Source organism: Anomaloglossus baeobatrachus, chromosome 4 (genome assembly GCF_048569485.1).
Source record: "Anomaloglossus baeobatrachus isolate aAnoBae1 chromosome 4, aAnoBae1.hap1, whole genome shotgun sequence".
Taxonomy (NCBI): Eukaryota; Metazoa; Chordata; class Amphibia; order Anura; family Aromobatidae; genus Anomaloglossus; species Anomaloglossus baeobatrachus.
This window is the reverse complement of record NC_134356.1, coordinates 413,566,974-413,593,532: the sequence shown is the minus strand read 5'-3', so window position 1 is coordinate 413,593,532 and position 26,559 is coordinate 413,566,974. Positions and strand designations below refer to the sequence as shown.

At 42.3% G+C, this 26,559-nt stretch overlaps 1 protein-coding gene across 1 annotated transcript; it reads left to right on the top strand.

Annotated features, from left to right (window-relative positions):
- The first annotated feature begins 275 nt into the window (after nucleotides 1-275).
- SLC35B4 (solute carrier family 35 member B4) lies at nucleotides 276-25,436 on the top strand. Its single transcript, XM_075342609.1, has 10 exons — nucleotides 276-479; nucleotides 2,793-2,906; nucleotides 2,997-3,099; nucleotides 7,149-7,198; nucleotides 14,608-14,689; nucleotides 15,845-15,905; nucleotides 16,563-16,672; nucleotides 18,299-18,374; nucleotides 21,114-21,189; nucleotides 24,854-25,436. The coding sequence occupies exons 1-10, from the start codon at nucleotides 403-405 to the stop codon at nucleotides 25,098-25,100; spliced, it is 996 nt and encodes a 331-aa protein (XP_075198724.1). The 5' UTR covers nucleotides 276-402; the 3' UTR covers nucleotides 25,101-25,436.
- The last annotated feature ends 1,123 nt before the right edge of the window (nucleotides 25,437-26,559 follow it).

Here is a 26,559-nt window from a genome sequence, read left to right as displayed (position 1 = left end):
GCGTATACCCCCCTAGCTATGCCCCGGTACGTCACGCCTCTATGTAGACTGTATCTGAGCTTCGTGCCTGGAATAGCCCCACTGACTCTTCATACCCGGAGGTTTTGCATTTCGCTTTCGTGTCCCTCAGCGACAACCAACGCGACCAATCCGGCCGGCAGCTGTCATACTACACAGTAAGACGCATGCGCAGCGCTTGTCGGGAGTTGTATTTCTCTTTGCTGCAGAAAGGATGGCGTCTTCGTAACGCGTGAACTACAGCTCCCACAAGGCAGCGCGCTCTTGGCAGACGTGTCGCCTTGACTCGGCCGCTCTTTCCAATTTCGGCAGGACGCCGGCCGGGAAGGAGCTCCGTGATCTGTGCGGGCTGCCGGAGCCGGTGGCGGGGCTGTTCCGGTCACCATGCACCCTGCTCTTGCCGTGGGCCTGGTGTTCTCTGGCTGCTGCAGTAATGTGGTGTTCTTAGAACTTTTGGCCAGGTGAGGAGCATTCGCCGCCCATTCATTAGCGGTGCTATGTACGATAGGGCAGGCTGAGCTGGAGAGCGGTGACTGCTGCCTGTATGAATGGTCATATCGCAATAATCGTGACATAAGCGAGGTTCTAACGGTGTCATTGCAGTGCACACTCTCCAGTGTAACAATCTACTACTGGCCTGAGGACGAGATCTGTCTGATCGGGGCCAGTTATCCCAGAAACTGGCCAGTAACCTGGATCAATAGAAAAGTCCCTTTAAAGAGGAGTAGTCACCAGGTTTTGCTGTTATTTTATTCACGCTTCTGAGTCTAACTTTTTTTGTTTTGTTTTTTTTTACTCCGATATGGTTCCAAGATATGAGCTTTTTTATTGCTAATTTACCAAATTCTCTGCATTCAAAATAAGACATCCCCCGAAAATAAGCCCTTGCCCATCTTTCAGAGCAAAGAGTTAAGTGGGCTTTACACGCTGCGATATCTGTACCGATATCGCTAGCGTGGGTACCCGTTACGGTACGGGCAAATTGCTGCCCGTGGCGCACAACATCGCCCAGACCCGTCACACATACTTACCTGCCTAGTGACATCGCTGTGGCCGGCGATCCGCCTCCTTTCTAAGGGGGCGGTCCGTGCAGCATCACAGCAGCATCAGTGAACCGCCGCCCAATAGAAGCGGAGGGGCGGAACGTAACATCCCGCCCACCTCCTTCCTTCCGCATAGCGGCCGGCGGCAGGTAAGGAGAGGTTCCTCGTTCCTGCGGCGTCACACATAGCGATGTGTGCTGCCGCAGGAACGAGGAACAACTTTGTTACTTGTGCAGTAACGATAATTGAGAATGGACCCCCATGTCACCGATGAGCGATTTTGCACGTTTTTGCGACGATGCAAAATCGCTCATCGGTGTCACACGCAACAACATCGCTAATGCGGCCGGATGTGCGTCACAAAATCCGTGACCCCAACAACTCCGCATTAGCGATGTCGTAGCGTGTAAAGCCCCCTTAAGGCTACTTTCACACTGTGTTTTTTACTTACGTTTAGTGGTCCCGTCGGGGCATCCGTCCGAACCGCCCATCCCGCAAAATGTGTTTCGGACGCATGCGCCGACAGGGCCATCGACTTTAATGGAGCAGACTATGTTAGCGTGTGCTCTGTCTTGCACTATTTTTGTGCACATACGTTTTCTGCAGACGGACACTAAAACGTAGTCTACTACATTTTGGTGTCCGCCTGCAGAAAGCGTATGTGCACAAAAATAATGCAAGACAGAGCACACGGTGACTCCCATCTACTCCATTACAGTCAATGGCCCTGTTGGCGCATGCTTCCGAAACACGTTTTGCGGGGTGGGGGAGGGGCGGTTTGGACGGGTGCCCCGACGGGACCACTAAACGTAAGTAAAAACGCAGTGTGAAAGGGGCCTAATAGAAGACCCTGTCTTATTTTCTGGGAAATGCTGTAATTAGCCTGTAAATAATGACCCCTTGAAAAAAAAAACATAAAAATTAGCACTAGATTAAAAGACCCGGTGTCGACAGATCGTCTGATGTTATTTCATCCACACGCTGTGGAATAAAATCGCACCACAAATTGATAAGCGGAGAAGATATTAACTCTATAGCATGACAATTTAAAGGGGTTTCCCAGCGGAAAAGAAATGTTTGAATCCTTTGACCGCAGACTTCCAAGGTGACCGTATTAATACAATTTACATACTTGTGTTCATGTGTCTACTAGACTTCTGCGCTTCCCTCAATTTTCTTCTATTGGGAGAAGCCCCATGCGACTGGTTGGCATGTGACACTATGTATGCCAATCGCATTAATATGGTCATGTGATCGCATACTAATACAGGGGAATCCTTACAGTGTGCAATCTGGCAGACGTTTCCCATCTATAGCATCAGGATGTCATTGTATTGGCTTCTGTTGCATCATCTTGTACATTTTTATAACATACTTCATAATCTTGACAGTTGACAGGATTATATATAATATATATATATATATATATATATATATATATATATATATATATATATATATATATATATAGATAGATAGATAGATAGACCTATATATCTCAACTTTATGGTTATCTGCCATTGTCAGTCACTCTCCCTTTGTTCTGCTTATTGGGTGAGATGGGTCTTGAGTACATGTGCTATCAATGCATAATCCTTTTAAAAAAGTAAATAACCCTGTGGCTGTATCACAAGGGGTTATGTATCGGATTATTTTCACCCATTGCTGATCAGGCCCTGTGTTTGCTAGTTTGTATTTTGTTACATTGAGTGTAACTTTGTTTGTTTCCAGGCCGTTTCCAGGATGTGGCAACATAGTGACATTTGCACAGTTCTTACTAATAGCAATAGAAGGATTCATCTTCCAGGCAGATTTTGGAAGGAAGCGGCCTGCCATTCCCATTAGGTATTTTGTACTTGCGGGGTTATTTGTGTATATTGAGAATTGTGTGCCTTTTGTTATCTGCATATTCATTGTATAATTCTGATTTTTCAGGTATTATGTTATCATGGTGACGATGTTTTTTACCGTCAGCGTGGTGAATAACTATGCACTGAATCTCAATATCTCCATGCCACTTCACATGATATTTAGATCGGTGAGTAGAAGTGGGGGCAGTATGATGATATTGTCTCTGGGGACGGGTTTATCACTATAAAAAAATGTTATTAATGTCAACGATGTGTGACTGTCTCTCGGCATGTGATACATGTCTCTTAAAAATGCAGCCAAAATGCAGCCCCCCAAAAAATCAACATTCTCACAGCAAATCTGAAATCTCATAGACTTTGCTGGGGAAGGAAAAACATGCAGTTTGTGGGGACTAAAAGGACACCACAAAATGCACCAAAAAAGCATCACAAATATGCAGCAAATGCATGGGGCCTTACTATGCTATAAAACTGCTGGATCATGACAGTGTGCCTTAGGGTACCGTCTCACTGAACGACGTACCAGCGATTCCGACAACGATATGACCTGGTCAGGATCGCTGGTGCGTCGCTACATGGTCACTGGTGAGCTGTCAGGCAGATCTCACCAGTGACCAGCCAGCAGCGACTCGTGGAAACGATGCTGCGCTTGGTAACCAAGGTAAATATCGGGTAACTAAGCAAAATGCTTTGCTTGGTTACCTGATATTTACACTGGTTACGCACACCGCTTAGCGCTGGCTCCCTGCACTCGTAGCCAGGGTACACATCGGGTTACTAAGCAAAGCGCTTTGCTTAGTTACCCAATGTGTACTCTGGCTACATGTGCAGGGAGCCAGTACTAGCAGCCAGAGAGCGGTGTACGCTAGTAACCAAGGTAAATATCGGGTAACCAAGCAAAGCGCTTTGCTTAGTTACCCGATGTGTACCTTGGTTACCAGCATCCACAGCTGTCAGAAGCCGGCTCCCTGCACGTTCAGATCGTTGCTCTCTCGCTGTCAAACACAGTGATTTGTGCTTCACAGCGGGAGAGCAACGAGCAAAAAATGAACCAGAGCAGTGTGTAACGAGCAGCGATTTCACAGCAGGGGCCAGGACGCTGCTTAGTGTCACACACAGCGAGATCGCTGATGAGGTCACTGGTGCATCACAAAAACCGTGACTCAGCAGCGACCTCGCTAGCGATCTCACTATGTGAGAAGTACCCCTTACTTGTGAGGCACTTTCTGACAGCATTCTGTACTGTATCTCCCAACAGGCCAAATCCAAGCGTGAGTTTGGCTTTAACACTTTATAACAAAGGTCTCCAGCCTTTCTGACCTTGAAAGCAACATTCAGCTGTGAGGGTCGCGAGCCACATTCAGAGCCCTCACAGTAGTGACAACCAAAACCCCCATTACCGGTATTATGGCAGCCAAAGCTTTTCCACAGAAATCACACTGAGGCAGTATACCGAGATTCAGGGGTTCCTGATTGCTAGACCTGGTGCTTATGCACCAAACTGGAACACAGCCGTGAGCCACACATCATGGGCCTGTGAGCCATATCCAGAGAGCTCTCGATACGTGATATCCAGCTCCTGGGCCCATCACAGTAGTGACACCCAGAGCCCACATTCCCAGTATGACGACGGCCAAGCTTTTCCACAGAAATTACACCAAGGCAGTATACCAAGATCCAAGGGTTCCTATCTTACCCCATTCAGATTTGTTTCTCTATGTAAGGCTATTTATACAAGTCACCATTTGGAGATCTGTTCTTCATAGCTGATTGCTAAACTGATGCTAATGCACCAAGCTAGTAGACAGCCTTGAGACACACATCACAGGCCTGTGAGCCATGTATGGCTCCTGAGCTGCAGGATGAGGACCCCTGCAGCAAATGCATTGTTGTATAAATATATTGTGCATATCCTGTGACAGTTGTCCAGACTTTTATTAATGCCCCTTTATAATGTTAGTGTCCCTACAAGCACCTTCTCTTGCCTTACTTGATATAGGGTGTGAGAAGACATAATTGGCTGCTGGGCTTCTACAGTTGCTAAAAGCCCCATGTACACATTAGATAGCTGTGAGCTAAATGCTCATTCAGCCAACAACTCTCGCCCCGACTCCTCCATACACAGGAATGCCCCTCTCTGAAAATCTGCTGCAAGCTTATCTCTGCCCGAAGGATTCCAGTGTGCCGATCCTTCTCTCCCTATACGTATTAGACTGCTGCCTGATATTGGCAGGTTTGGTCAGCTGAAGTCTAACAAGCCTTAAGGCTACTGTATACTGCCTAGAGAGTATCATACAGGGGTCCTACTCCAGCTCATAGTATCTCTGGACTATACTGGGCTTCATACATATGTCCTGGCAATTGTACCGCTCCATGTGCAGTTGCATCCCTGCACGCATTGTAAGGCCTAGGAGACACGGCATGAAAATCGGACTGAGTGGAATGCGATAAAACATTGCATTCAACTTGGACCAATATTAACCTATGTGTCAACACCCATGAGCGATTATTTTCTCGGCCCCAATCGGACCGAGAAAACAATCGCAGCATGCTGCGATTGTAATGCAAGACATTCTCACACCCATTCAAGTCTATGGGGCGAGAGAGAGATCGCACTGCACTCGCAGTACACCGGTGTACCAGAAGTGCAGGGCGAGAATGGCAATAGCCGGCTACGGAGGAGAGAGGGAGATAAATCCCTCCCTCTCTTCCTCCGTGCCAGCCCACCCATCCTCAGCGCTGGCCCGCCCCCCACAGCTGATCGCATGATCGGACCTCAGTCACAGTGACACTTGGCTCCTGCTGTGCTGCCAGCATGAGCCGAGTGTCATGCGAGGATCGCAGTAGTCACCGTGTGACCCCGGCCTTATTGTCTTATCCAAGCACTTTGATGGACACTTTATAGGGATCCTGTCATGTTTCCTAATGCTATTAACCTGCAGATATAAGGATAATCTGCAGGTCAATAACGCTCTTAAGCTGACCAGATGCCGCACTGAAAGCCCGGCTACTAGGAGGAAATGAACTTTATTCCTTTTGGTTCTCATTTATAGAGGTGCGACCTCAGTCACCGCTTGGTGTACAGTGAGTGGCGGGTGTAAGTATGACGCGGCACATTGACTGACAGTCTGTGCAGCACATTATGGAATTAAGTTCATTTTCTCCCGGGATCTGCACTGCTTTAGGATACTATTAATCGTCAGATTAACCCAATATCTGCGTTTAGGGATATGACAGGTTCCATTTAAATCTTTTGTAAAATCACTATGAATTGCATGTAGAGATAACCATTTGTATAAAAGGAGGTCGATATAGGAAGAATCAGTGGCAGAATAAGTATGTTGCAGATTTTATATACTCTAACATCCAACCGAATACCTGCAGATTTATTCTACTTCATAGTAATGGGGTTTTCAAAATCCATTCACGTGTTCAGTCCTGTACAAGGTTACAGATTTTGTCACTGCTATAACTAATTGATCTTTGTACTTCGATACCACTAGATTTTTTACAGACCATGTGGTCAGATTGACTGTATAGTGATCATCTGTGGAGCTATCCTCTCAGTTTACAGACTTGGCGTGTACCAGTTATATCTAGAGATTTGATTTTCTTTTATGCAACTGATCAGAAACTGTCCACAAGAACTCTGCTGGGGAACCTAGTATATAGACATAGTATATCACAACTACCTCTGGGAACCTGTCATCTGATTCATGTCGCCCATCCGCTGGATGCATGAACCAGAGCTTGGCAGGTGTCAGGTGTGTTCTGCCTTTTCAGTAACAAATCTGGTTAGAGGATACGGCCTTGAACCAGAGATGAGACTAGTCCAGCATCGCCCTTGGCTTTTGCCAGCACTACTGCAGAGGATTGTCAGGTCTTTCCCTATGTACACACAAAGGAGAGACCTGTCAGCCACCTGCGGTAGAGAAAAGCCGGCCGGGGGTAGCACCGAACTAGTCTAGTCTCCGCTATCGTTGCCTGACCTTTTAAAGTATATGTATCCTGAAGAGCCGGAGCATTTCAGAGAAAGATACACCTGGGTGCAGTTGTGATGCCAGGCTTTCATTGATGCCGCCCACAGTTTGGCCAGCATGAATCGGATGACAGATTCCCTTTACCTTTTTTGTGAATACTAGATTATGGAATTTGTAACCTTTACATCTGTATTGTGAGTCATGACTACTTCATAATGTTGCAATTCATTTTCTAGGGATCATTGATCGCAAATATGATCCTAGGAATAATAATTCTTAATAAGAGGTAAGATTTTTTTCTTATATTCATTAATAGTAGTACAGTAAAAAAATACTGTAGTAGAAAACGGCCATTTTTTCACTACTTTCAGGTCTATAAAACTGTTGTGTACTACTTGTATTTGACTATCTTCACCTGTTTTTTTTTCTGTTTTTTTTTTTGTTCCCCTTTTTAAACAGTCAATTTTTAAAAAAGATCCAATCACCTTCAAACATAAAAGGGCATATCATAGTAATGAGCCTGTATGTACCCTTTATAATAGGTGCCGCTTATCTTTACATGTGACTTTCAGCACCACTCCGCCTACAAAGTATTAGCTGATTCTTCTAGCCAGCCAATAAGCACATTACCTGCATCGGACTAGAAGGATATCCCTTTACTAGTCCAGTGCAGAGCGCTCCGCAGCAGTCAGCCTGCGCTTGGCCAGCTGTGTGACTACTAATACCCTGTGTGCTATCTGTTGCTGAGTTATTGGTAGGGATAAGTGGCACCGTTGGTAAGGGATAAGCAGTGTTGCTGACTAGTCCACTGCTGAGGAGCGCTAGAATAGTAGATGTAAGGGCGGACACTGGCAGTGAAGGTTCCTTGTAGAGGTCTTTTGTCTGAACTTCCCTTTCATTCTAATTGTGTGAACACATGCAGATTTACATACATGTTCACATTAGGCACAATATAATAAAAGATGCACATGCTAATATATCATACACACATTCTACACTCATGTGCACACAAGGATATAAAATACGCATATACACAATTACATTTTTGGGATGTATTTTTTCCGTTGATTGTTTTTTGTTATTTCATAGTTGTAACAGCCATAACTTTTCATTTTTTAAATATCTCCACTATATTACATTGAGTTCTTGGTTTTGCCAAACATATATAAGCAGTAGAATTGAGTTCAACTTTTTAATGGAGTATGTGAAAATGTGTTCCCTTTTTTTTTTGTCTCCACTGCTATTTCACAATCACCGTAAATATTCTACAGGTTTTTCCGATTACAGGGATGCCACATATGTCTGTTATTTACTGCTTTGTGACATTTGTTTTGAAAAAGTGTATTAGAAATGTGCAGTTGTAATTTTTATGATTTTTATGATTTTTTTTTAAGTAATATTACTATATTAGTCATATAGAGGTGAATCAGTATAAAGCAATGCACTGGTATACAGAGTTGTTTTTTGTTTTTTTTGTACCCTTACAATATGTATATCAAAAAACCTTTAACCCCTTCAGCCCCAAGCCTATTTTGACCCTAAAGACCAGGCCATTTTTTGCAATTCTGACCAGTGTCACTTTATGAGGTTATAACTCTGGAACGCTTCAGTGGATCCTGGTGATTCTGAGATTGTTTTTTCGTGACATATTGGGCTTCATGTTAATGGTAAATTTAGGCCGATATTTTTTGCATTTCTTTGTGAAAAAAACGGAAATGTCGCGAAAATTTTGTAATTTTCAAACTTTGAATTTTTATGCTCTAAAACCAACGAGACATATGACACAAAATAATTAATAAATAACATTTCCCACATGTCTATTTTACATCAGAACAATTTTGGGAAAAAAAATAAAAAAATTAAGGAAGTTATAGGGGTTCAAAGTTTATGAGCAATTTCTCATTTTTACAACAAAATTTACAAAGCCACTTTTTTTAGGGACCACATCACATTTGAAGCAATTTTGAAAGGTCTACATGACACAGAACACCCAAAAGTGACACCATTCCAAAAACGGCACCCCTCAGGCTACTCAAAACCACATTCAAGAAGGTTATTAACCCTTCAGGTGCTTCACAGTAACTAAAGCAATGTGGAAGGAAAAAATGAACATTTTACTTTTTGCAACAAAAATGTTAATTTAGCCTCAAATATTGCATATTCACAAGGGTAGCAGGATTAAATGAACCCCCAAAATTTGTTGGGCAATTTCTACTAAACACGCAGATACCTCATATGTGTCGAAAAACCACTGTTTGGGCGCACGGCAGGACTCGGAAGGGAAGGAGTGCCATTTGACTTTTTTGAACAGAAAATTAGCTGGAATCGTTAGCCGCACCATGTTGGGTTTGGAGAGCCCCTGAGGTGCCGAAACAGTGGAGCTCCCCCACATGTGACCCCATTTTGGAAACTAGACCCCTCATGGAATTTATCTAGATGTTTATTGAGCACTTTGAGCCTCTGGGGGCTTCACAAAAGTTAATAGAGTTGAGCTGTGAAAATAAAAAAAAAATTTTTTACCACAAAATTGTTACTTCAACCAGGTAGCTTTTTTTTCACAAGGGTATCAGGAAAAATTGCACCATAAAATGTATTGTGCAATTTCTCCTGAGTACACAGACACCTCATATGTGGTGGAAATAAAATGTTTGGGCGCACAGCAGGGCTCAGAAGGCAAGGAGCGTCATTTGACGTTTCAAACGCAAAATTGTCTGGGATAATTAGCGTATTCCATGTTGCGTTTGGAGACCCCCTGAGGTGCCGAAACAGTGGAGCTCCCCCACATGTGACCCCATTTTGGAAACTAGACCCCCATGGCATAGAAAAAAAAAAACAGCGGAAGATGGGGCGGCAGCAGATGGGGGGGCAGCGGCATATAAAGGGAGCATCTGTGATTGTGAGACGGCGGTTGGGATAGGGTGGGGGCGGATGGGAGAGGGCGCAGTGGATGCAGGAGCGGCAGAGGATGGGGGGAGGGAGCGGGTGGGGGGATGGGTGGGAAGGGGAGTGGGAGGTGAGATTGGGGATAGTTACCCTACAGGATGGATCTAGGCAGCTGGATCACAGGAGATGAAGGAGGCAGCAGATCGGGGAGGGTGAGAGGTGGGGGAGGGAGCGCAGCGCAGATCACGGAGGAGACAGGTGAGCAGAGCACAGATCACGGAGGAGACAGGTGAGCAGAGCACAGATCACGGGGGTGAGAGGTGAGGGAGAGCGGACAGCAGATCACGGGGGTGATAGGTGAGGGAGCACAGATCACGGGGTGACAGGTGAGGGAGCACAGATCATGGGGGTGAGAGGTGAGAGAGCGCAGATCACGGGGGAGACAGGTGAGCAGAGCGCAGATCACGGGGGTGAGAGGTGGAGGGAGAGTGGACAGCAGATCACGGGGGTGACAGGGGAGGGAGCACAGATCACGGCGGTGACAGGGGAGGGAGCGCACATCACGGCGGTGACAGGGGAGGGAGCGCACATCACGGCGGTGACAGGGGAGGGAGCGCACATCACGGCGGTGACAGGGGAGGGAGCGCACATCACGGCGGTGACAGGGGAGGGAGCGCACATCACGGCGGTGACAGGGGAGGGAGCGCACATCACGGCGGTGACAGGGGAGGGAGCGCACATCACGGCGGTGACAGGGGAGGGAGCGCACATCACGGCGGTGACAGGGGAGGGGGCGGGTAGCTGACCACGGGGGTGGGGGGAGCGTGCAGCACATCACGGAGGGGAGGGGGCGAGCAGCACATCACGGAGGGGAGGGGGCGAGCAGCACATCACGGAGGGGAGGGGGCGAGCAGCACATCACGGAGGGGAGGGGGCGAGCAGCACATCACGGAGGGGAGGGGGCGAGCAGCACATCACGGAGAGGAGGGGGCGAGCAGCACATCACGGAGGGGAGGGGGCGAGCAGCACATCACGGAGGGGAGGGGGCGAGCAGCAGATCGGAGGGAGCGGTGGCACTATGACAGATGGAGGAGGACAGGGTGCACGATCCCTGTCCTCCTCCATCTGTCATAGTGCCACCGCTCCCTCCGATCTGCTGCACGGAGGTGAGGGGCCGGGCAGCAGATTGGGGGGAGCGGTGGCGGCAGCGGATCGGGAGGTGTGGGTGTGAGGGCAGGAGATCGGGGAGACAGGTGGCAGATCGCGGAGGGCAGCGGCGGCGGATCGGGACGCTTTTCGTACAGTGCAATGGCAGCGCGGCAACTTCCGGGTCCCATGCTCCGGTCTCATAACAGCATGGGACCGGAGCTTCTCGCCCTGCCATTGCACTGTGTACACTCACTGTGCTCAGTGTGCTGGCGTGCTGCAGGGACAAGTGAAGCTGATGGGGGCGGTCACCGGCAACAGGTCCACTGTGATTGGAGAAATCGGTCACAAGGCCGATCTCTCCAATCAGAGCATTGGAGCTGGGGGAGGGTGATCCAGTGAGGTCACCCAGCTCCAGCCAATGGCCAGTGCTACAGCTGCACTGGCCAGGGCTGGATTTCAATGTTTCAGTCATTTTAAATGGCTGGAACATTACAGTGGCTGTGATTGGTTGAGCGGCGTTCGTCAGCCAATCACAGCCTCTGTAGGTCCGGGGAGGAGGCACCACCCCTCCTAAGGTCAGGAACAGGTCCCCTCCTCCCCGAATCTGCGGTTTTTGTTAACATATTGCAGTCACCGGAGGCTCCGGTGCCGCGATTCCGCAATGACGGAAAGATCCGTCCTTGGTCGTTAAGGCCCAGGGCACAAGGACGGATCTTTCCGTCCATGGTCGTGAAGGGGTTAAATAAAAATCCATGGGGATGCAATAAATAAAGGAAGTGGTGATTAAATTGATATTAAAATTAATATTTTTATTCAATTATTAAAATAAATATTTATTACAAATTAATTGAAATACCAGGCAGGAGAAAATCCCATAAATTATAGCAGCGGTTTACCAGAAAATAAAGTGCTTAATTCAATGATCACTATTATACATATATATCCATTTATCATATATAACAAAGTGCAATGTGCAAAAATAAATATCAAAGTGATATAGTATATATGAATAAGATATGGTATAAACACCTTTTAGTATAAAAAAAATATATAAAGTATTTAGATGTACTAATCAGTAAAGGGAATTATACCTTCTGTGTGGTCAAAATAATCCAGGAGTGCCGCTATGCCCAGACGTGAGGAAAGGATCGCTGAAACACACGTCGGGGCATAGCAACACTCCTGGATTATTTTGACCACACAGAAAATATAATTCCCTTTACTGATTAGTACATCTGATAATACTACTGATTAGTAAAGTAAATACTTTATATATTTTTTTTATACTAAAGGTATTTATACCATATCTTATTCATATATACTATAGCACTTTGATATTTATTTTTGCACATTGCACTTTGTTATATATGATAAATGGATTTATATGTATAATAGTGGTCATTGCATTAAGCACTTTATTTTCTGGTAAACTGCTGCTATAATTTATGGGATTTTCTCCTGCCTGGTATTTCAATGAATTTGTAATAAATATTTATTTTAATAATTGAAAAAAAATATTAATTTTAATATCAATTTCATCACTACTACCTTTATTTATTGCATCCCCATGGATTCTTATTTAAAGGTTTTTTTGATATACATTGACATTTAATGGTGATTTTACATGAAATTTTTTGATTTACTTTTACAATATGTCTGTAAATAATAAAAATCTGCTATTTTTAGCAGTGCAGCCTATGGCTCACAGCTATGGCTGTTGCTTGGCATGAAGTAGAGTGTGACCATGAAACTTAGGACCACAATTCACAACATAATTAATTTACTACATAATAAAGCATCTCCTGAGTAGGGAGATACGTAGGGGACCCTTCCACCAGTATCCTGAGCCTAAGGCCGGTGAGCATATAAATAAATGTCTGCTGTCCAATTTTTTTTTTATTTTTTTTTTTTTTTTTATCAGATACCACTCGTACAAATGTTGTTTAATGAGGCATTGTTGATGCCCGTTTTTCTTTCACTGACAGCATTCTGCAATTAAAAGATCGGATACCACAGTATTGCAACCAATTTTTACGGATTGCAATTCTGTACCATCGGAAACTGTAAATTGTTCTGTAGATGATCAGTAACTGCTACTGTAAAAAAAAAAAAAAAAAAAGTTGCAAACAGATGACAAGTGAGAAAAAAAATAGTCCCACTTTTCCAACACATGAAAATTGGAGCATTTTTTTGTTTTTTAAATTTTAGGGGGGTTTTTTTTGTTTTGTTTTGTTTTTTTTTTATACTGTCGTGTGACCCTATGAAAAACAAGAGCAAGCAAAAAAAAAAGTATTTGACCTAAAAATTTAAATTTTTATTGTAGATCATTAAAAAATAATTTTAAAGGCATTATTTTACAAAGGTCAAAATGTGAAGGACTGAAATACACCAAATATCTAGTTAAGTATAAATGGGAAATAAGAAACTCCAAAGATTCATATAATTTGAAGAAAAAATTTGGTATATATATAATTTATATTTGGTATATAATATATTAAAGGTGCATATCCTTTTTAATTATAGACCTGAACATCGTGATTAGGTCATTACAGTACACTGATATAATTGGAGGGATTTAAAAAAAAAAAAAATTGCATAAGAACAAGTTTTAAACAGGTAATTACAAAGTCCAAAGATTGAATAGCAGCAAATAAAAGTGCCATATATGCAGTGTTATAAATAATCACCAAGTGATTGTAATGTGGCAAGTGCTTGAAGTAGTGTGCGCGGAGTTAAATATCTGGGGATAAGATGCCTGCAAAAAGACGATATGTTAAAGCTCGGCAGTGAGGAAGTTAACAGTTTATGCCACTTTATAATCTCTTAATGATTATTTATAATCCTTGGTTCGGACAGCACAAATCCTCTCTCAGGTTCCCTTCAAGTTTACTTGACTTTTCATTGAAGATTACATTCTTTCTTTGTGTAAAGCATTTTTACATCTCCTAAAATTAAATCCTTTATTTCTACCATAAAAATTCATCATGGTCATCTAACTGGAGTACACTTGTTAGGGTGAACACTTACAACGTTCCACAAGTTGCCTACTGCCTGATCCTAATTGGTGTGGATCGAGTGCATGCTTGAAAAATGAGATCAGACACAGTCGGATATTCATCTTTCCTCGACCAAGGTCGGCCCAGACTCTGCTTTATTTCAATTGAAGCATGCCCTGATATAACCTTGGAAAGGGGCATGTCTGGATGTGTTCATTGGTCAGTGGGTTGAACAATGTGTTAGTCCATGAGCTGATTGCTGGGCATCAACGTAGGCGGGTCTATGTCATCTGGGGCCATTTTGGTGATCCTCTGATGGGCGGGTCTATGTCGTGATCGGGGGCCATCTTGGGTTCCTCTGAAGACTGACTGGCTTATGTATAGAGAATTGATTTCATTGAACACACTTCTCACAGTGCTCGATGTCCAGAGGTTAATTATTTCATCATATGGCTCTCCTCAACACACTGTGTAGGCATACAAAGAATATCCACTATGTGGTCATACATTATGTGCAGAATACCTCTGCTTACAAATTTATAAAAAAAAAAAACAAAGTTTGGTGATTGGGGCACTGTGTATTGTAGAGATTAATAATGGGATAAAAGGTGCACATTTTTCTGTTTTGATGTATTTTATGTGATAATTTTACAATTTATCTTTTTAGGTATAGTGCTTCCAAGTACTTGTCCATCGTTTTGGTCTCTCTGGGAATCTTCATTTGCACATTGATGTCTGCACAGCAAGTGGTAAACTTCATATTAATCGATCTAATCTATTGTGAATTATTACAAGAAAATGTTTGTGTTCCAGGTATAAATTGCTGCTCTTCTATGGCATATTGTATCAATATTCCAACCTAATTTGTCAGGGAAGATCTATGTAGATATGTAATTGGGTGACAATCAAAGAACAATCTACTTAATCCATGTGAAAGGGTAGCTTTATTTTAAGCGTTATGGCTGACCGTTTGGAGTGTATAGAAATGTCTTGACTTTGCCCCAACAGCATATCTATGGGCAGAGAAAGTTCTCAACGTGCCAGATCTTCAGTCCTCAAAGAATTTTCACCTCTCTAAGGTCTGTTTCAGACGTCAGTGATTCTGGTATGTATGTGCTAGTTTTTATACGTACCAGAATCACGGACATACGCAGACCCATTATAATCAATGGGTCTGCGCACACATCAGTGATTTTTCACTGACCGTGTCTCCGTACGGCGTACACGCGTGTCCCTGATTGCCCCACGGAGACATGTCCATTTTTTTCTGGCATCACTGATGTCCCAGGGACCACACTTTGGTGTGATCCGTGAAACACGTACCAGAAAAACACTGACATTAAATTTTTCACTCACCTTTTCCAGTGGCACTGTGTTCTGCCTCTGCTCGGCTCATTACTGTCTTGCATATTCATTATGCACTACACAGTCGACCCGGAAGTAGCTGCAGAGGTGTGAGAGCGGCGGCCGGATGCAGCACCGCGGGACCCTTCAGCACCATGAAAGGCAGGAGCGGGGACAGGTGAGTATACGTCCATGTGCAATCACGGAGCACGGATTGCACATGGACAACCCACATGTGCTGTGAATCAAGGCACATGGAGGGACATATGCGTTTTTTACACGTCAGTGAAAAACGTCTGTGGTTTTTCACTGACGTGTGAAACAGGCCTAATGCAACTTTGTGCAAAAGCCTTGGGGCAAGGAATGTAAAAAGAGAAACTGAATCCATATTTGACACAAGATACATCTCCTGCATACAGTCACTGGATCATGGATCCAGGCATCACCAATCTCATTATATATGAGGCTTATGTAGCAAGACTAGAAATAGTATGTGTAACTTGGCAGCCATATAATGTACAAATAACTCCTTCTTTTCTTTCTTTCTTTTTTTTTTTTAGGCTTCCCATTCAACATCCAATGAAGAAGATGGTTTATCAAATTTTCTATGGTGGCTTTTGGGTGTGTGCTCTTTGTAGTCAGATATTCTAGGAGGTTTTACTGTGTTAGACATTCATGGCATATCTTGTGGATAACCCATAAATGTCTAATCGATGAGGGCCTCCAAGACACATTCTGCTAAGCAACACATTTATCTAAAGTGAAGGAGAAATAGTTGATGAGGACTCAATGTTTTCCACTACTTTTGTACTACTGCTCAGTGTGGATGCTTCTGATGTACACTGTACAGGGATATGAGCACTGCGCCTGCACCAGTACTATAGTATCTACACTAATTTTATTAGTAGTAGGTAGTGCTCAATTTTTAATAGTTCAGAATAAAAGAATAGGCTTGGGGCAGTGCACACCTCTGTGTTCTGTTTACTTATTGAATCCCAGTGGTGTGACTATTTTTTTCCTGTATGGTTTATATTAGGAACATGTTACATGTGTCTGGGAATTCTCTGTTCTTCCTGACATGTTAAAATTTAATGAAGTGAAAGAATAGTGAAGCAATAAATCTGTCATTGATGTCACATTAAACACAACATTAAGTTTCTTCTTAAAGCAGATTGTCATTAGGAATGTCAGGATTAAACTCCAGTAATAACTAAAATGTGTCGTTACTTTGATTTTAGGATCATGTTTTAATGAATATGCTTCTGCTGTTTTTCATAGGTATTGCTGCTCTGACCTTTGCTCTTTTACTGTCTGCCAGAATGGGAATATTTCAGGAAACGCTCTATAAGGAGTATGGGAAACATTCTAAAGAAGCCTTATTTTATAATGTAAGGCAAGGAACATATTAATGGGATTGTATACTATTGTACAGCACCTTCAAAAGTTAGTGCTTGAAATAAAATTAATACAACAGATGCGGTCCTCCAGACCGGTGTCATTCCTGTGATATCAGGGTCGCCCGGAGAACACGTGACGTTTTATCACATGAATGTTACTGCCCATCAGCAGCCGCTAATAACATGCATGTCTCACATAACATCAGTGTATGGCCAGAGACACATTGTCAACAATTATCAGCCACGGATGGCTGCAGTGCACATGTGACATAATGTGAGTGTTGGTAGACACAGCGCCAACTTCAGTGGAACTACACCCATTTAGGAGGTGGGAATGTATTGCACTCATTTTAGTGGGGACACTGTAGCATTTAGGAAGGGGTTGCTCAGTGCTGGTTAATCCCTTTAAATTGAGCTAGTTGTTGTCAATAGAATTATTTAACAATAATCCTTTCAGCCCACATTAATAAAGCCTATATGGGCTGCGTATAGCCCCCTGATGAAGCATTGGTGAAACACGAGTCAAGTGTTTGGTAGGTGAGCCTGAACGCGTCCTCGTTACCATGTATATTATTTGCACTATGCTATTTATTGTATGAAACTTTAATAGTGTTGGCACCTTAATATAATTCATACCTTTAATACATATATGTCTATTTACTATCTTGAAACAATTCATTGACTGCTACTTACTTTTTTGTGACAATTTTTTGAGGTGTATAAAAAAAAAAAAAAAAGCTTTTGTTAAGAATCAAAGAAATGCAAGGGCCCTGAAAATGTCTGGCTGCAGTGTTTACACATTGTATAGTAATCAGCTTGCGAGCCCATGCCCCTTGCCTATGAAACCAGCCACTGCTGAGGGGACTGGTAACCTTGACACCGATCTGTATACTGTAGAATTAAAAATTCCTTTTTTCTCGAGAACTGAGTGTTCTTTCAACCACTATCCAATTTTTTGCGTTAATGAAGATGAGACAAACCCGTTAATACATTAAATTCTGTATATTTTCATTCACTGTTAATAAAATGAAGCATTGTTACAGCATTGCCATCCTTATTGCACTGTGTCTGTGCATGTGCGCACACCAAGCATAATACTTTTATTTATAAAGTGACAAGGTTATCCACAGTGCTATATATTTAGTTACATCTTACAGGGACATAATTATGACGAGTTACAATATAAGCAAAAAATAAAGGTTTTGTGTGCACAAAATCTAGATTGCCACAAAACAAGTATCCCAGTTGTTATGTCTCCCATGCAAAAGAACCGCCTGTACTCACATGCGGTGCAAGCGTCTTTCCAGCGATGTTGGCGCCTGGTCTCTGGAGATATTATGTCACGCGAGTTCTGCAGCAATTCAGCGGCCACTTCATTCAACTTCCATGAGACACAAGAGAACAGGCGACAACATCGCTGGATGATGCCCTCACCGGAAGGGAGTATAGGCTGCTGCTATTTTACTTGGGGAAATATAATGATGAAGAAAATGCTTTAAGCAGCATAAATTTCATTGAGCTGAGTGTTTGTAACCCATGTGACATAACTATTACATATTTTCTAAGAATTGAAACTCAATTAATAAACTTGTTCCTGGTTGTCTTTTTTCCCCTTAGCATGCGTTACCACTGCCAGGATTCCTGCTTTTTGCTCCTGACATATATAATCACGCAATGATGTTTACACAAAGTGGTAAGTATACACCAAAAGAGGACCATTGTGAATATAATCTGTTACTTCAAGATATCTTAAATTAAAAGAAACCATTTACAAAATGTCTATAAGCAGAGTACACTAGAAACAGTAGTAGAGAATTTATTGCATACCCAGATTGTAGCATGGTGAGAATAAACAATATGATAGTAAATTAGAGAACCTGACGGCAGCTGCATGCTGCCCAAATCGTGCGCAGCAAGTATCAGCCACTGACTGCATTATCCGGTATTATCAGGTATGTTTGATCGTGAAAGACACTGGTGTCAAACTTTTAATAGCCACCGGCAAACCAGTCCTAGTTAACAGTGATATGCAGGTGTCTGCCTATGTGGACATATAGGCAGCGACCTGTCAATCCAGGGCAGCGGGCAGTGAGAAGCAGATAGGGACCTGTCTGTCCAACTAGTTTATAGCATGGTCTCTTTCCCCAGCAGTTTAAACATTGATTTTGTCTGAAATATTGAAGCACTTCAAACATGCCAACGTACTTTACTGGGATAATGCAGTCCGTGGCTGATGCATGCTGACCAAACAGCTGTCAGGTTGCCTATAAGAAGTTATAGCTGGTCAGTCAGATGGTTGCTTAGTGTGATTTTTGCTCTCTATATATTAGGGACATACTACTGCTGTACTACAAAAATATCCCCCCACCCTAGAGTCCACAGCCGTAAAGACCCAAACAACTACCGTATGCAGAATATGGTCATTTTTGGAATGTGAGCAAAGCCGCAGCAAAGTAATGAGAATTGAAGAAATGGCTGCTAGTCTGACAGCACTTATTTCACATGAATAGAAAGGATCTGACATATTTAATATATTCAGTCCTATCGGCTGCCTCCATACTCTATAGATTGTCAGCTAATATTTTATGAACTGGAAGGAACATATTTAAGATGTATGGCACTGTTCTGTCAACAGGCAATAAGTCTGGATTTCTGCAGCTTTTTACAGAGTCTGGTCGTGAGCACTTGTGTTTGATGCCTTTTCTATTTCAAATTTAACATTCTATTGGTTTTCAAAACAAAAGCAATTCCAATCATTGATATGCAAAAATGGAAAGAATAGCATCATGGTACCGTTCATAACAATCAATAGTTAATCACGTACTCTTGCAACTCTCGTGACCATATTTAATACATTTGACTCGCACCGACTATAGTCGAGTCCCACAGTCTTTTCCCTCGATCTTCCACAACATCAGAAGCAGGAATCACTTAGAAAAGGCCTTTCCTTTTTTCCCTTGTTCTCTTTTTATTTCTTTCACATCTTGGTAGTAGATGGATTAGGCTTACCAATATTTGTCTCCTACTGCAGAGGGCAGTGGGGAGAGGCTCCTACCGCAGCCAGCTGTGGTGCAGATAGAACTGGCTGACTTTCAGGACACGCACACAAATTATTTTTTGAACAGATATGCCCACCATTTTATTGAGTTGCATTTAAGAGGTTCACCCATGAACAAAGTAAATTTTAATCAATAGATCTTGAAATAATAATAATATTTTCCACAATTGGATGGCTTTAAAAAGAAAATATATTCCTTTGCTGAGATAATGTTATGCATGTGCCCCTGATATGATCTGTGTAATGGTTGTGTCTGTGATTGAATAGTCATATCACATCTCCTGACTGGGGGAGAAAGCAAAAGAAAGTATACTGACAAGATAGCAGGGGATCCCAGCTGATTCTTTATGTAAGGTAAAAACTGTTTAAAAACAGTCAGGGAAATGTTTTACCTCACAGAAAGAATCAGCTGTGATCCCATACTGTAATGTCTGTATACTTTATTACTTCCTCCCAAGCCCAGGAAATGTGATATGATCAGACCATGTCCCTGTACTGTCAGACACGGCCATTACACAGTACATAGCAGGGGCACCTATATAAGATTATTTCCACACAGGAACATTTTTTTACACATCCAATTGTGAAATTTCTAATCATTCCAAGATCTATTCATTAAAATATACTTTGCATAACTTTGTTCATGGGACAATCCCATTAAAGTGTCATAATACCAGTTTAATACACTTTTACACCATCCAGTAAAAAAAGTTTTATTTCAAGCTTTATTTTCATGTTCATTTGATATCACGAGCCATACATCTGAAGAGGATTTAGAGGCAAGTTGGGAGGTTGTTTCTGTCTTAGCTTTTCATGGTTGAGACTGGAATAATTTTTTTCAGATGCCGACTACTGGAAGTGGAGCTTTGGAAAGTGGCTGCACTACGGTGGTTGTGGATCTCCCATTAAAATGAATGGTACCTACGCATAGAGCGTTGTTTGGCCGCTCCCGGCTATTTCCATAGTTCCACTTCTAGTGGCGAATTCCTGAATGGAGCTAATCTTATCTCAGCACTGGAATGCAGAATGGAAATATTCATTTAAGGAAGGACGCATCTATATTTCTTATTTTAAAGGAGATTTTATTAGGATTATTTTTTCCATTTTTATTGTATTTTCAACGTACATTGTTCCTATAAACAAGGTATTTACTAAGATCATCAACTTTTTATGTAACAGTGAGAAGTTTTAATATGTTGTCAAATATAGACGTTTTCTTGAATGTTTCAAAGAATTTTTAGCTTTCTTGACATGTGCAATATGAACTTGTATCTCCTTGATGTGAATAACGCGTGTATACATTATATATGTGGATAGTATGCATGCACATAATTTTAAATTTAGGCTGAACTGTACATGTTCATTGCATTACAGAACTATTCCAGCTGCCTATGCTGGAAATCCAGATGCCGATCATGTGGTTTTACCTTCTCATGAATGTGATCACTCAGTATCCTTCCCTTGATTTTCCAGCTGTTATACAGTTCACGTCAGAGATGACAGCAAGGTCTGGTAGACAGCTGAACATTGTGCCTGCAAAATGTTCCTGTACATTATATTTCTAAATAGGTATGACATGCTGCATTCATCAAAACAGCATGGTGTAAAACTTAACATAACCTCCATTTACATTTTATTTAATAAATCCTTAGTGCATATGAAATTAAGCAACTTTGTAATATCTTATCAGAAAAATTGACTTCTTTTTCCCCATGGATCGACTTTTTACTGTATTCATGAATAAAATCTGAATTCAGTGAAAACAGATTTCCGCATTTCTGAGATAGGAGACCGTTTGTGCTTTCAAACTTCTATGTATTGGGGAGTGAGGAGGAGCTAGAGGCAGACATTCTGCTGCAAGTTCCCCTAAAATGCCAATTACAGTTTGCGCACCAACTCTTATTTCCTATCTCCCTAATGGAGAAAGTTTCTGTATTCAGTAAAAACAGATATTGTCATTTCTTAGATATACCGTGAGTGCTTTAAAAATCCTATGTAGAAGGTAGTTAGGAGGAGCTAGAGGCAGACGCAGACATTCTGCTGCAGGTTCCCCTAAAATGCCAGTTACAGTTTATGACCACCTTTAGGATATTGTATAAAAAAATCTACCTGGATAGAGTCAGAGAAACATCATGTGTATGAATAACCGAGAAGCTTGCCCCGTATATCACAATAAGAATCCTGCTTTACTGCTGGTTGTCAAATAGGGATATAAGGAAGTGCTGTGGATAGAAGAAGGAACTCAGAAACCCATAATTACTGTTAAATAGTGTTGATAATGGAAAATGTGCTTGCCTTTTTGGAGAAGATGTTGTGTAATGGCGATATATATGAAGAGGACAGACTTCAGATCGTCGACCTGTTTATAGGCAAAACATGATTGCTAGAAATAAATATTATGAATAATAAAAAGACAGGGGGCACCTTTCCCCTCTTGGGATCTCCAACAGCAACAAGGAACAACAGACAAATGGAAAAGGAAAGAATTGCTGTATAATAAGGATCAACCAAGCAACTCCGTGTATATAGACAAAAAATATAGATTTTATTGGTTCAAAAATAAACATACATAATTAGAGGTCACATGAAGAGAAAAAAGTGCAATATTAAAAACATTTAAAAAACGTCACAGATTGACCGTTAACAAACACCCAAGATTTAGTACTATAATAACATACCAGTGTGATGATAATAAATGGCAAATTTGCTACAAAAGGCAAACATGCAAGGACGTGCACAATTAAACCTGCATGAATATAACCCATACCATATTAATAGACCACTTTATCTGACACCACCAACCCTGTCTCAGTGTAGGATAAGTAGTGAGCCTGGGTGGAGTACACTTAGAGTAAAGAACTATGGTGAAAACACCATCGGTATAAATCAGTATGTCAGAGCAAATAATTCCACCCTAGGTCCAGACAAAAAAAAAAAAAAATGGCAATTTGTTCTATAATCTAAATACCCAATCTAACTTTTGGCCCTTGAAGAAGTCACATCTCTGGTGACGGAACGCGCGGGGAAACATCCCGTATGTAAGCTGATCTGTGAAACACGCACCACTCTCTCTGCATGGCAGTGGGTAGTTAGATTATAGAACAAACTGCCTTTTTTTTTGTCTGGACCTAGGGTGGAATTATTTGCTCTGACTTTCTGATTTATACCGATGGTGTTTTCACCATACTTCTTTACTCTAAAGGGGGCTTTACACGCTACGACATCGCTAATGCGAAGTCGTTCGTGTCACGGAATGTGTGACGCACATCCGGCCGCATTAGCGATGCCATTGCATGTGACACCTATGAGTGATTTTGCATCGTCGCAAAAACGTGCAAAATCGCTCATCGGTGATATGGGGGTCCATTCTCAAATATCATTACTGCAGCAGTAACGAAGTTGTTCATCATTCCTGCGGCAGCACACATCACTCCTTGTGACGCCGCAGGAACGAGGAACCTCTCCTTACCTGCCTCCCGGCCGCTATGCGGAAGTAAGGAGGTGGGCGGGATTTGCCCGTGTCACACAACAGATGGGGGCGGGTACCCACGCTAGCGATATTGGTACCGGTATCGTAGCGTGTAAAGCGGCCTTAAGTGTACTCCACCCAGGATCACTACTTATCCTACACTGAGACAGGGTTGGTGGTGTCAGATAAAGTGGTCTATTAATATGGCATGGGCTATATTCATGCAGGTTTAATTGTGCACGTGCTTGCATGGTTGCCTTTTTTGTATCAAATTTGCCATTTATTATCAGCACACTAGTATGTTATTATAGTACTAGATCTGGGGTGTTTAACAGTCAATCTGTGACTTTTTTAAATGTTTTTAATATTGCACTTTTTTCTCCATGTGACATTTATGTATGTTTATTTTTGAGCCATGATATGAGCACATGCAAATTTTATTTGATTGCAGTGGGTTTCACTGTGGCGTTCAGTCCTGATGTCCTAGTGTCAGTGGGTGTGTGATCGCTGGTAGCGACGGTGTGCGTGGGTTTAGGAAAAGCCCGGCCGGTGGCTATCCCGGAACCTCTGCCGCGATGTTAGGTTGAGTCCGTGATGTCACTCACTCCCTAACATTGCGGCAGAGGTTCCGGGATAGCCACCGGCTGGGCTTTTCCTAAACCCACACACACCCACTGGATTCTTATTGTGATATACCAGGCATGTTCCTCTGACTCCACTAGGAATTGCACTAGATTTTTTTTTTTTTTTACGTGGTACCTGTCTTCTACCTGCGGCTTTCCTTACATTTCAATAAATCTGTCTTTCACACAGAGCTTGATTGTATTTTTAGAGCGCTAGTGTTTTATTTCTCTTAGTTTGAGCACCGACTGTCATATCCTATCTCTGTAATGGGAAAGTCTGTATTCACTGAAAAAAAGGTTTTGCCTCTGAATTGAGTGATAGACCGGTTCCAGAGGAGAAAGAAGCAAATTTCTCTAATCAAAATAAGAAACTTTGTAATATATTTTATGTGTAGTATTGATTTATTAAATAAAAATTAAAGCACCAGTTTAACTCTTTAAAGGGGTTATCCAGGACTTTATTTTTTTTGTAATATGGGCCTAAGAACTAACAGGCAGGTAGTTGCTAATTACCTGCCTGTTCTGCCCAGCACCGATCTTCCAGTACAAAACGGTCAGACCTCTATTGACGGCACTTTTGTGGATTCACTAAAATCACATGACAGAGCAGCTGCTTCTTTTCCACTGTGCTTTGTTAACTTGGTTGTGAATGCCGACGTCATTCTGATAAACAGTGGTCGGTCTGCTGACTTACTGGGGGGAGCCAGCTGTCAATCCGCATGATGTCTGCAGTTATGCCCCGTCGAAAAAGCAGCCTGGAGGAGAACAAGCTGCTCTGACGAGAAGCAGCAGAATCGCTGACAGGAGCCGGAACCAGGTAGCACAGGAAAATAGTTAACAACTACTCACCGGTTAGTTCTTAGGCCCAAGTGAAAAATAAAATAGTCATGGTTTCAGCTTTGTACTGCTCTGGTACAATCTCCTCTTATGGGAGTCCCGCTTCATTTATACAAGAGTGGTGCCGATTGTGCGTATGACTATGTTCTTGCTGTTACTCAGTTTGCCTTAACACTTTTCTCAAGATATGTATGCATCCGTGGAGTATTCATTCTCACAACAGAATGTCCGTCTCTAACTGTCACCCTAGTTGTCACGTTGCGAAAATTCCTAAGTCTCATCTTCTCTATTCTTTATTTCAAGAACCCTTTTACTACCTGGCACTGGACTGGCACCTTTCTAGTTTTTCTGGGTACATTGCTGTACACTGAAGTGTGGAACACCATCCAAACTGCTCCTAGCAAGGTCAAAAAGGAAGCCAAGAAGGACTAGAAGTTCACATACTATATGCAAAATGTTGTTGCCCTAATTTCTCACAGGGGTGCAGCACTATTTATATTCCTTCCATTGAAGTTTGTCATTTTGGACCGCTACCATTTTTATAATGAGAATGATTGAGTAGATAATGGGTAATAAGGGACTGGAAGATAAATGCCAATGATGGATTTTATGACTGGTTCTGTAACATGGTAGGTAGAAAGTGCAAACAAATGTTACAGGATTAAAGAGAAATTGTGAGGACAAATAATAGATAACAGGGTTGGTAAAATAGATTAAAGGGAACCTTTCACCAGGTTTTTCCCCTATAAGCTATGGCCACCACCAGTGAGCTCTTCTATACAGCATTCCAGAATACTGTATAGAAGAGCCCAGGCTGCTCTGTATAACATAAAAAAAAATCTTTTATACTTACCTGTGGGGTGGTAGAGTCCAATGGGTGTCGCTAGTCACAGGTCCAGCGCCTCCTCCATCTTGGGCGATTGCTGTCCTCCTTCCCTGTCCAGTGTGGATGACTCTTCCTACGTCATTCACACAGGCCGGCATTGTGCACTTTCATCTGCCCGCAATTCCGACCTGTGTGGATGACGTAGGAAGCGTCATCCGCGCTGGACTGGGAAGAAGGAGGACAGCAATCGCAGCAGAGAGGAGGCGTTGGACTGGACCACATCCTAGGTAAGTATAATAAAAATCTTTTTTACATTATACAGAGCAGCCCGGGCTCTTATATACAGTATCCTAGAATACTGTATAAGAGCTTACTGGTGGTGGCCGCAGCTTTTAGGGGAAAATCCTGGTGACAGGTTCCCTTTAATTGTATCAAATTATATTAATTTTAAATTTTTCAGTTTATTGGTGTTTGTATGTGTGGAGGTTGGTGATATACACACACGAACACAGTGACTGTTTCTAGCCTCCTTACATAGTTAATGTATAGTAGCTTGTTACTAAACAGCAGTATTGTATGTTTCACAGCAGCAGACATAAGCTGAGGAAGAATCTTTATACTTTCAAGATGTCTTGAAATCAGTACCGTTCCTTCCCTGCTCGTCGTAGGAAAAGGACTACTGGTAGTTTCTCATTGTAACATTGTGGTCTTGAAGGAGTTTTCGTTTGACGTACAAAAAGTTTTGGAATGTTCTAAAATAGGGAAAGAAAAAAAATATTTCTTGCAGCTTGATTTTTTTTTTTGCTCACCTTCTTGATGTCCAGCACCTTATTAACTGTGGTTGCTGCATAAACCCTAGAGAAAATGAATGTCTGCAGTGGTCACATGAATGAAATGCTATAAGGGATTTCTTCACTGCAGAACCAACGGATACCATTGTAAATTTTGTAAAGTCTCAGGAAAGCCTCTTTGTGCGCACGTTGCGTTTTTTTGCACGTTATTCCGGTGCAATTTTAGTTTAAAAACTGCATGACTTTGCTTCCCCAGCAAAGTCTGAGTTTTCAT